The sequence below is a fragment of the Carcharodon carcharias genome, chromosome 1, assembly GCF_017639515.1.
Source record: "Carcharodon carcharias isolate sCarCar2 chromosome 1, sCarCar2.pri, whole genome shotgun sequence".
Lineage (NCBI taxonomy): Eukaryota > Metazoa > Chordata > Chondrichthyes > Lamniformes > Lamnidae > Carcharodon > Carcharodon carcharias.
The window spans coordinates 273,876,667-273,889,157 of NC_054467.1; the positions used below are offsets into that span (position 1 = coordinate 273,876,667).

Sequence of the window (12,491 nt, forward strand, 5' to 3'; positions counted from 1 at the left end):
ACTGCAGGAAAGCTTGGCGTTAGGGCGATATATTAACATGGATATTGGATTGGCCAACTAACAGTAAACAGAATTGGGATAAATGGACGACTTTCAGGTTGGCAATCTGTAACTAGTGGAGTGCCACAGGGGTCTGTGCTAGGCCTCAGCTATATTTTATATGCTTTCATGGGATCTGGGTATCGCTGGCTAGAGCAATATTTATTGCCCATCCCTAAGTGCCCTGGAGAAGATGGTGGTGTGCCAGCTTCTTGAACTGCTGCAGTCCATGTGGTATAGGTACACCCACAGTGTTGTTAGGGAGGGAGTTCCAGGATTTTGACCCAGCGACTGTGAAGGAACGGTGTTATATTTCCAAGTCAAGAACGTGTCTGGCTTGGAGGGGAACTTGCAGGTGTTCCCATGCATCTCCTGCCATTGTCCGTCTTGATGGCAGATATTGCAGGTTTGGAAGGTACTGTCAAAGCAGCCTTGGTGAGTTGCTGAAATGCATTTTGTAGGTTGTGCACACTGCTGCCACTGTGAATCAGTGGTGGAGGGAGTGAATGTTGAAGGTGGTGGCTGTGGTGCCAATCAAGCGGCTGCTTTGTCCTGAATGGTGTCAATATTCTTAATTGTAGTGGGAGTTACACTCATCCAGGCAATTGGAGAATATTCCATCACACTTCTGACTTGTGCCTTGTAGATGGTGGACAGGTTTTGAGCAGTCAGGAGATGAGTTACTTGCTGCAGAATTCGCAGCCTTTAACCTGCTCTTGCAGCCACAGGATTTACATGGCTATTCACAATCAATATTAATGACTTATTGAAGGGATCTACTCCCAATTTGCTTTGATACAAGATAAGGAGGAAATAATTTTGTGAGGGGGATACAAAGAGTCTGGAAAGGGATATGGATAGGTTAAGTGACAGATGGAGTATAATGTGGGAAAATGATACAGAGGGATCTGAATGTTCTTGTACATGAATCACAGAAAGTTAGCAGATACAGCAAGGGGTCTCTGGTGCCTCTATATTCTTTTTTATAATATGGCAACCAGAACATCCATTTGAAGTGAATAATGCAGATGCATTTAAGGGGAAGCTAGACAAACATAGATGAGAGAGAAGAGAATAGATGGTTACGATGGTTGATTAGATGAGAAAAGATGGAGGAGGCTTGAGTGCAGCATAAGCACCAGCATGGACTAGTCCTGCTGAATGGGTTGTTTCTGCGCCGTATATCCTATATATTTTATGTAACTGGGACTAACTGGATTGCTCTTCCAAAGCGTTAGCAAGTGAAGATGGTGGCGTAGTGGTAATATCACTGGACTAATAATCCAAGTTAATGGGTACAAGGGTTCAAATCCCACCATGGCAGCTAGAATTGAAATGTTAGTCTCAGTAAATGGTGACCGTGAAGCCATTATTGTAAAAACCTTTCCGGTTCACTAATGCCCTTTAGGGAAGGTAATCTACTGTCCTTACCTGGTCTGGCCTATGTGTGACTCCAGACCTACAGCAATGTGGTTAATTCTTATCTGCTCTCTGAAATAGCAAGCCACTCAGTTCAAGGGCAATTAGGGATGGGCAACAAATGATGGCCTTGGCAGCAATGCCCATGTCCCATGAACTAATGAAGAAAAAAAAGCAAACAGAGTGGGTTGAATGGCCTCCTTCTGTGCTGTTACCCATGATTCTACGATAAAATGAAGTGCATCATATATGCAAGATTTTTTTTATCCATTTATGAGAGGTGGGCTTCGCTGACGAGGCCAGCATTTATTGCCCATTCCTAATTGCCCTTGAGAAAGAGGTGATTAGCCGCCTTCTTGAACCACTGCAGTCTATGTGGTGTTAGGGAGCTGATTTATAGATGATTATTACAAACACACATAGCCACTTGGCTCAAGCCCCATACTATTTATTTATTTATATTTAACATTCTTTATAATATTACTGACCACAACATATGTACTTACTGCTGTTTCCGGGCAAGTTCCTGGTCCTTCTGCACCAAATCTTGCTTCAGTGTAGCCAGCATCTCTACACTCACATCAACCTGGCGTGATAACTCAGAGGCCTTTTCTTCAAGATCTTGCTTTTCTCGACTCAACCTCACGCTTTCCTGTTTGGCTTTCTCCAACTCTGAGCTTTTTTTCTCAAGCTCTGTCTGAAGTTTGTCTACACGGGCTGTGATTTTCTGCTCCACTTCCTCTGATAGTTTCTCTAAACGTTCATTTAAATCTAGTTTCTCAAGAGCTTGAATCTTTAATCGAGCTAACCCTTCCTCATAAACAGCATCCACTGCTGCTGCAGCTAGAGCAGCAGGAGGAGCAGAAGAGGTCACTGCCTTTCTCATGAGTATATCGTTTACCGGAACTTCAACCTCAGGGAAGTAACAGGTGGAACCAAGTGGTAATTCCTCCCCACGCTGTAAATCATACAAATATCTCTGCTCTTTACCTCTGAACGAGGTGCTTTCAAAGATTTCTTTACAGGAAGCAGGTATCAGAATAGACTTGTCGACTCCTGAAGACAGAACACTCGCATCACAGATGCTGTTGGACTTAGAAAGCACATAAAGTGTCTCATATGTGTGATTGTATTCTAGATGAGCTCGCAATGAAGACAGACTTCTAAAACGCTTATGTTCTCCACACCTTGGACAGCGGTAGGGTAGGTCCAAAGAGGCCATTCCTCAAAATGCCCCACAACATTGATGTCCACTGCACTGCGCATGGAGAGGACTGTTTCTCATACTGAATGATTGTGCTCATATATCTTCAAAGGTAGAATACAAAATGATGGTGCAGACTTCAGTTTTTGTGATATCATTGTGCAGACATTATAACTTTACTCCAATTCAAATTGTCAGTTCTTTCAGGTCAGCACATCTGACCTCAAAAGGCATCAAAAGGAGCTGTACCTGATGAGAGAAAAAGACAACATCTATCAAAATAACAAACCTGCCACCCTGAATCAACATTGAAGCCACAGATAAATCAACATTCAAAACTAGCACTAACTACAGATCGCATCGTACACAGGTCCACGGAAGTAATAGCAGAGGTCAGGTCACACTGACCTCGGTGCGAAGTGATTGGACGAGATCACACTTACGTGCCTGGGAGAAACAGCAGTCTGCTTTCTGGGTAATCATTCACAAATCTCCTGCCCCATGAGAAGATGCAATCTCTTATAAGGGCAGGAACAGTATATCATTGAAAATTCAATACATTGCCTAGCTGTCTGACAAACCTGAATGAACATTTGAAGAGGTGACTGACGTAGTGGCAAGGTGAATGTCTTATAGATGTGTCTTTTCATTCGTTCATGAGTTGCAGGCATCACTGGCTAGGCCAGCATTTATTGCTCATCTCAAACAGGAACATAGGAACAGAGGAACAAAGGAGCAGGAGTTGAGCTCCGCCATTTAACTGGATCTTGGCCAATTTTTTTTATCTCAACGCCATCTTCCCGCACTATCCCCATATCCCTTAATGTCATTGGTAAGAGGAAATTGCCTGTTGAGCTACCTTCTTGAACCGCTGTAGTCCATGTGGTTTAGGTACACCCACAGTGCTGTTAGGGAGGGAGTTCCAGGATTTTGACCCAGCAGCAGTGATGAAACAGCAATACATTTCCAAGTCAAGATGATGAGTAACTTGGACGGAAACTTGCAGGAAAAATGTTCCCATGCATCTGCTGCCCTTGTCCTTCTGGGTGGCAGAGGTCTCATGTTTGGAAGGTGCTCTTGAAGGAGACTGGATGAGTTGCTACAATGCAACTTGTAGATGACACACTGCTGCCAATGTGCGTTGGTGGTGGAGAGGTGAATATTTGTGGATGTGGTGCCAATCAAGCGGCTGCTTTGTCCTGGATGGTCTCAAGCTTCTTGAGTGTTGTGGGAGCTGCACTCATCCAGGGAAGTGGGGCGTATTCCATCATACTCCTGACTGTGCCTTGTAGATGGTGGACAGGCTTTGAGGAGTCAGAAGGTGAATTACTCATCATGGGATTCCTAGCCTCTGACCTGCTCTTGTAGCCACGGTATTTATATGGCTAGTCCAGTTCAGTTTCTGGTCAATGGTAACCCCCAGGATGTTGATAGTGGGGGATTCAGTGATGGTAATGCCATTGAACATCAAAGGGTAATGGTTAGATTCTCTCTTGTTGGGGATGGTCATTGCCTGACACTAGTTTGGCACAAATGTTACTTGCCACTTGTCAGCCCAAGCCTGGATATTGTCCAGATCTTGCTGCGTTTGGACATGGACTGCTTCAGTATCTGAGGAGTTGCAAATGGTGCTTAACATTGCGCAATTATCAGCAAACATCTCCACTTCTGACCTTAGAATGGAATGAAGGTCATCGATGAAGCAGATGAAAATGGTTGGGCTGAGGACACAAACCTGAGGAACTCCTACAGTCATGTCCTGGAGCTGAGGTGACTGCCCTCCAACAATCACACCCATCTTCCTTTCTGCTGGGTATGACTCCAACCAGCTGAGTTTTCCCCCTGATTCCCAGTGACTCCAGTTTTGTTAGGGCTCCTTGATGCCACACTCGGTCAAATGCTGCCTTGATGATAAGAGCAGTCACTCTCACCTCACCTCTGGAGTTCAGCTCTTTTTTCCATACTTGAACCAAGGCTGAGATAAGGTCAGGAGCCATGTGGCTCTTGTGGAGCCCAAGCTGAGTATCAGTGGCAGGTTATTGCTGAGTAAATGCCGCTTGATAGAACTATTAACAAAACTTCCCATCATTTTGATAATTATCGAGAGTATGTTGATGGGGCAGTAATTGGCCGGGTTACATATCTTGGACAGGAAATACCTTGGCAATTTTCCACACTGCCGGGTAGATGCCAGTGTTGTAGTTGTACTGGATCAGCCTAGCTAAGGGTGTGGATAGTTCTGGGGCACAAGTCTTCAGTACTATTCTGTTTAGTCCTTCAGGGAAGGGAATCTGCCAACCTCACCTGGTCTGGCCAACATGTGACTTCAGACCAACAGCAATGCGACTGAATCTTAAATGCCCTCTGAAATCACCGAGCAACTCAGTTGGATCAAACCGCTAAAAAGTCAATAAGATATGGAACCGATGGACCACCCAACATCGATCTGGGCACCAAGAGCGACAACAGCAAACTCACCCCTGTCACCCCTACGAAGTCCTCCTGACGAACAATGGGGGCTAGTGCCAAAATTGGGAGAGCTGTCTCACAGACGAGTCAAGCAACAGCCTGACATAGTTATAGTCACGGAATCGCACCTTACAAATAATGTCCCAGACACCACCATCACCATCCCTGGGCATGTCCTGTCCCACTGGCAGGACAGACCCAGAAGAGGTAGCGGCACAGTTGTATACAGTCGCTAGGGAGTTTCCCTGGGAGTCCTCAACATCAACTGCAGACCTCATGAAGTCTCATGGTATCAGGTCAAACATGGGCAAGGAAACCTCCTGCTGATTGCCATGTACCGCCCTCCCTCAGCTGATGAATCAGTGCTCCTCCATGTTGAACACCACTTGGAGGAAGCACTGAGGGTCGCAAGGGTGCAGAATGTACTCTAGGTGGGGGACTTCAATATCCATCACCAAGAGTGGCTCGGTAGCTCCACTACTGACTGAGCTGGCCGAGTCCTAAAGGACATAGCTGCTAGAATGGGTGTGTGGCAGGTGGTGAGGGGACCAACAAGAGGGCAAAACATATTTGGCCTCATCCTCACCAACCTGGCTGACACAGATGCAAGTGTTTGTGACACTATCGGTAGGAGTGACCACCGCACAGTTGTTGTGGAGATGAAATCCCACCTTCACGTTGAGAATACCCTCCATCGTGTTGTGTGGTAGCACCACTGTGCTAAATGGGGTAGATTTCAATCAGATCTAGCAACTCAAGACTGGGCATCTATGAGGCGTTGTGGGTCATCAGCAGCAGCAGAATTGTACTCGAACACAATCTGTAACCTCATGGCCCAGCATATCCCCCACTCTACCATTACCATCACGCCAGGGGATCAACCCTGGTTCAATGAAGAGTGCAGGAGGGCATGCCAGGGGCAGCACAAGGCATATCTAAAAATGAGATGTCAACCTGGTGAAACTATAACACAGGACTACTTGAGTGCTAAACAGCAGAAGCAGCAAGTGATAGACAGGGCTAAGCAATCCCACAACCAACAGATCAGATCTAAGCTCTGCAGTCCTGCCACATCCAGTTGTGAATGGGGCTGGACAATTAAACAACTCACTGGAGGAGGAGGCTCCACAAATATCCCCATCCTCAATGATGAAGGAGCCCAGCACATCAGTGCAAAAGATAAGGCTGAAGCATTTGCAACAATCTTCAGCCAGAATTGCCAAGTGGATGATCCATCTCGGCCTCCTCTGGAGGTCCCCAGCATCACAGATGCCAGTCTTCAGCCAATTTGATTCACTCCACGTGATATCCAGAAACAGCTAAAGGCACTGGATACTGCAAAGACAATATTCCAGCAATAGTACTGAAGACTTGTGCTTTAGAACTTGCAGCGTCCCTAGCCAAGCTGTTCCAGAAAGACTACAGCACTGACATCTCCGGCTGTGTGGAAAATTACCCAGGGATGTCCTGTACACAAAAAGCAGGACAAATCCAACCTGGCCAATTACCGCCCCATCAGCCTACTCTCGATCGTGAATAAAGTAATGGAAGGGCTCATCAACAGTGCTATAAAGCGGCACTTGCTTAGCAATAACCTGCTCACTGATGCCCAGTTTGGGTTCCACCAGGGCCATTCAGCTACAGACCTCATTGCAGCCTTGGTTCAAACATGGACAAAAGAGCTGAATTCCCGAGGTGAGGTGAGTGTGACTGCCCTTGACATCAAGGCAGTATTTGACCGAGTGTGGTATCAAGGAGTCCTAGCAAAACTGGAATCAAAGGGAAACAGGAGGAAAACTCTGCACTGGTTGGAGTCATACCAAGCACAAAGGAAAATGGTTGTGGTTGTTGCAGGTGTGGATGTTGATGGCGGGGAATTTAATGACTGCATCCCCTCAGCTACTGGAGCCCAATATTAGATTCTAGTCAAAAACAGAATTACCTGGAAAAACTCAGCAGGTCTGGCAGCATCAGCGGAGAAGAAAAGAGTTGACTTTTCGAGTCCTCATGACCCTTCAACAGAACTAGGTGAATCCAAGGAAGGGGTGAAATATAAGCTGGTTTAAGGTGTGTTGGTGGCGGGGGGGGGCGGTTTGGGTGGGGGGAGAGAAGTGGAGGGGGGGGTCTGGTTGTAGGGACAAACAAGCAGTGATAGAAGCAGATGTCACAGACAACAGAACAAAAGAACAAAGAGGTGTTGAAGTTGGTGATATTATCTAAAGCCCAACGCAAACTGGAGGAACAACACCTCATCTTCCGACTAGGCACTTTACAGCCTTCCGGACTGAATATTGAATTCAACAACTTTAGGTCTTGAGCTCCCTCCCCCATCCCCACCCCCTTTCTGTTTCTTCCCCCTTCCTTTTTTTTTCCAATAAATTATATAGATTTTTCTTTTTCCACCTATTTCCATTATTTTTAAATATTTTAAAATCTTTTATGCTCCCCCCACCCCCACTAGAGCTATACCTTGAGTGCCTTACCATCCATTCTTAATTAGCACATTCGTTTAGATAATATCACCAACTTCAACACCTATGTGTTCATTTGTTCTGTTGTCTGTGACATCTTTTGATGATCTGCTTCTATCACTGCTTGTTTGTCCCTACAACCACACCACCCCCCTCCAATTCTGTCCCCCAACAAACGCCCCCCCACCCACCCCCGCCCCCCACACCTTAAACCAGCTTATATTTCACCCCTTCCTTGGATTTACCTAGTTCTGTTGAAGGGTCATGAGGACTCAAAACGTCAACTCTTTTCTTCTCTCCCGATGCTGCCAGACCTGCTGAGTTTTTCCAGGTAATTCTGTTTTTGTTTTGGATTTCCAGCTTCCGCAGTTTTTTTGTTTTTATATTAGATTCTAGTCGTTATTTAATCACTGGGTTACCTCACAAACTGGAGTCCAGTAATAGATTCTAGTCGGTATTTAATCATTGGACTACCTCAATTATAATAGCCTAGTAATCGATTCGAGTTTGTATTTAGTCACCGGATTACCTCACCAACAGGTGCCCTGTTATCGATTCCAATTGGTTTTTAATGGCTCAGTTGAAGCCTAGTAATTTATTCGAGTCAGTATTTAACAACTGGATCACTTAACCAACCAGAGCACAGTAATCAATTCTAGTCCGTATTTAATCACTGGATTATCTCACCAACTGCAGCCCAGTAATCAATTCTAGTCCGTATCTAATCATTGGATTACCTCATCGACCGGAGCCCAGTAATTAATTCCATTCAGTATTTAATGACTGGATTACCTCACCAACCATTGCCCAGTAACCGATTCCAGTTGGTATTTCATCTCTGGATTACCTCACCAACTGGAGCCCATTAATAGATTCTAGTCAGTATTTAATGTCTGGATTATCTCACCACCTAGAGCCCAGTGATCGATTCCAGTCGATATTTAATCACTGGATTATCTCACTAACTGGAGCCCGGTAATCAATTCTAGTCCATATCTAATCACTGGATTACCTCACCGACCGGAGCCCAGTAATTGATTCCAGTCGGGTATTTAATGACTGGATTATCTCACCACCTAGACCCCAGTGATCGATTCTAGTCGGTATTTAATCGCCGGATTATCTCACCTATCAGAGCTCAGTTGGTAGTTAATGGCTGGGTAACCTCACCAACTATGGTCCAGTAATCGATTCTAGTTGGTATTTAAAGACTGGATTACACCTCACCAACCAGAGCCCAGAAATTGATTCTAGTCAGTATTTAATGGCTGGATTACCTCATCAGCCGTAGCACAGTAATCGATTCTAGTCGGTGTTTAATGACTGGATTACCTCACGAACTGGAGCCCAGTAATAGGTTTTCATCAGTATTTAATCACGGGATTACCTCACCTACCAGGGCCCAGTAATCGATTCCAGTCAGTATTTAGAACCAAAGAACCATAGAAAAGTTACAGCACTGAAGGAGGCCATTCGGCCCATCTTGTCCATGCCAGCCCGAGGATACCCAGGTACCCTTTCTAATCCCACCTTCCTGAATCCGGCCCATAGCCCTGCAGCTTACAGCACTTTAGGTGCAGATCCAGGTACTTTTTTAAAGAGTTTAAAGTTTCTGCCTCTACCACCAACTTGGGCAGCGAATTCCAGGCACCCACTACCCTCTGTGTAAAAAAGTTCTTCCTCATGTCCCCCCTACACTTTCTATCACTTATCTTGAATCTATGTCCCCTGGTTCTAGAATTCTCCACCAAGGGAAACAATTTTATCCTGTCCACTCTATCTATTCCCCTCATAATTTTGTACACCTCAATCAAGTCACCTCTCAGCCTTCTTTGTTCTAAGGAAAATAACCCCAACCTATCCAACCTCTCATCGTAGCTACACTTTTCTAAACCCGGCAACATTCTTGTAAACCTCCTCTGCACTCTCTCCAGAGCTATTACGTCCTTCCTGTAATGTGGTGGCCAGAACTACACACAATACTCCAGTTGTGGCCTCACCAGTGTTTCATACAATTCCAACATTATATCCTTACTTTTATATTCTATACCTCTGCCAATGAAAGAGAGCATTCCATATGCCTTCTTTACAACCTTGTCTACTTGAACTGCCGCCTTCAGAGACCTGTGTACTTGTACGCCAAGATCTCTCACTTCAGCTACGCCTCTTAGTATATTCCCATTTATTGTGTAATCCCTTTCACTGTTTGACCTCCCTAAATGTATGACTTCACACTTCTCTATGTTAAAATCCATCTGCCACTTTACCGCCCACTCCACTAACCCATCTATATCGTTTTGGAGATTGTGGCTATCTTCTACACTATCCACTATTCAGATTTAACCAGCAGATCACCTCACCTACCAAAGCCCAGAACTCGAATTCTTTAATGATTGGATAACCACCAACTAGAGTAATCGATTCAAGTCGCTATTTAATCACTGGATTGACTCACCAACTGGTAGCCAGTCCTCAATTAGGTCAGTGTTTAATGATTGGAATACCTCACCAACCAGAGCTCAGTAATCGATTCCAGTCGGCATTAAATGACTGGATTACCATAATTCAGTATTTACTGTTAATTCAGTGTTTACTGTAATTTGGTGTTTAATGATTTACCATAATTCAGTGTTTACTTTAATTCGGTATTTAATGATTACTGTAATTTGGTGTTTAATGATTTACTTTAATTCGGTGTTTACTGTAATTCGGTATTTAATGATTTACTGTAATTCGGTGGTTACTGTAATTCGGTATTTAATGATTTACTGTAATTCGATATTTACTATAATTCAGTATTTAATGATTTACTGTAATTCTGTGTTTACTGTAATTCGGTATTTAATGATTTACTCTAATTCGGTATTTACTATAATTCAGTATTTAATGATTTACTGTAATTCTGTGTTTACTGTAATTCGGTGTTTAATGATTTACTCTAATTTGGTGTTTAATGATTTACTGTAATTCAGTATTTACTGTAATTCAATGTTTGATGGTTTACTGTAATTCGGTATTCACTGTAATTCGGTATTTAATGATTTACTGTGATTCGGTGTTTACTGTAATTCGGTGTTTACTGTAATTCGGTAATTAATGATTTACTGTAATTCGGTATTTACTATAATTCAGTATTTAATGATTTACTGTAATTCTGTGTTTACTGTAATTCGGTATTTAATGATTTACTCTAATTCGGTATTTACTATAATTCAGTCTTTAATGATTTACTGTAATTCGGTGTTTACTGTAATTCGGTGTTTAATGATTTACTCTAATTTGGTGTTTAATGATTTAATGTAATTCAGTATTTACTTTAATTCGGTGTTTAATGATTTACTGTAATTCGGTATTTACTGTAATTCAGTGTTTGATGATTTACTGTAATTCGGTATTTAATGATTTACTGTAATTCAGTGTTTACTGTAATTCGGTGTTTAATGATTTACTGTAATTCGGTATTTGCCGTAATTCGGTATTTAATGATTTACCGTAATTCAGTGTTTACTGTAATTCGGTGTTTAATGATTTACTGTAATTCGGTCTTTACTGTAATTCAGTGTTTAATGATTGACTGTAATTCAGTCTTCACTGTAATTCGGTATTTACTGTAAGTCTGTATTTAATGATTTACTGTAATTCGGTCTTTACTGTAATTCGGTGCTGTTATTTAGTGTTTAATGATTTATGTAATTCGGTCTTTACTGTAATTCGGTGTTTAATGTTTTACTGTAATTCAGTATTTACTGTAATTCGGTGTTTAATGATTTACTGTTATTCGGTGTTTACTGTAATTCAGTGTTTAATGATTTACTGTAATTCGGTGTTTACTGTAATTCGGTGTTTAATGATTTACTGTTATTCGGTGTTTACTGTAATTCAGTGTTTAATGATTTACTGTAATTCGGTGTTTACTGTAATTCGGTGTTTAATGATTTACTGTTATTCGGTGTTTACTGTAATTCAGTGTTTAATGATTTACTGTTATTCGGTGTTTACTGTAATTCAGTGTTTAATGATTTACTGTTATTCAGTGTTTAATGTAATTTGGTGTTTACTGTAATTCGTTGTTTAATGAATAACTGTAATTCAGTGTTTAATAATTAACTGTAATTCGGTATTTACTGTAATTCGGTGTTTAACGATTTACTGTAATTCGGTTCTAAATGATTTACTGTAATTCGGTGTTTAGAGTAATTCAGTGTTTAATGATTCACTGTAATTCGGTATTTACTGTAATTTGGTATTTAATGATTTACTGTAATTCGGTATTTAATGATTCACTGTAATTCGGTATTTGCTGTAATTCGGTATTTAATGATTTACTGTAATACGGTATTTAATGAATTACTGTAATCCGGTATTTACTGTACTTCACTGTTTAATGATTTACTGTAACTTGGTATTTACTGTAATTCAGTGTTTCTTGGTTTACCATAATTCTGTATTTACTGTAATTCGGTGTTTACTGTGATTCGGTATTTAATGATTTACTGTAATTTGGAATTTACTGTAATTCGGTATTTATTGTAATTCGGTATTTAATGATTTACTGTAATTCGGTGTTTAATGATTTACTGTAATTCGGTGTTTACTGTAATTCGTTGTTTAATGAATAACTGTAATTCAGTGTTTAGAGTAATTCGGTGTTTAATGATTTACTGTAATTCGGTATTTACTGTAATTCGGTCTTTACTGTAATTCGGTATTTAATGATTTACTGTAATTCGGTATTTAATGATTCACTGTAATTTGGTATTCACTGTAATTCGGTATTTAATGATTTACTGTAATTCGGTATTTAATGATTTTCTGTAATTCAGTATTTACTGTAATTCAGTGTTTAATGATTTACTGTAATTCAGTGTTTAATGTTTTACTCTAATTCG

At 41.8% G+C, this 12,491-nt stretch overlaps 1 protein-coding gene across 1 annotated transcript in view; it reads right to left on the reverse strand.

Annotated features, from left to right (window-relative positions):
• The window catches only part of fbxo41 (F-box protein 41), a 302,145-nt gene that overhangs the window by 286,619 nt on the left and 3,035 nt on the right, over positions 1–12,491 (reverse strand). Inside the window, exon 2 of the mRNA XM_041192053.1 lies at positions 1,965–2,911. Coding sequence (XP_041047987.1) covers positions 1,965–2,680 — 716 coding nt within the window. The 5' untranslated portion in view covers positions 2,681–2,911. The remainder of the gene's footprint in view (positions 1–1,964; positions 2,912–12,491) is intronic.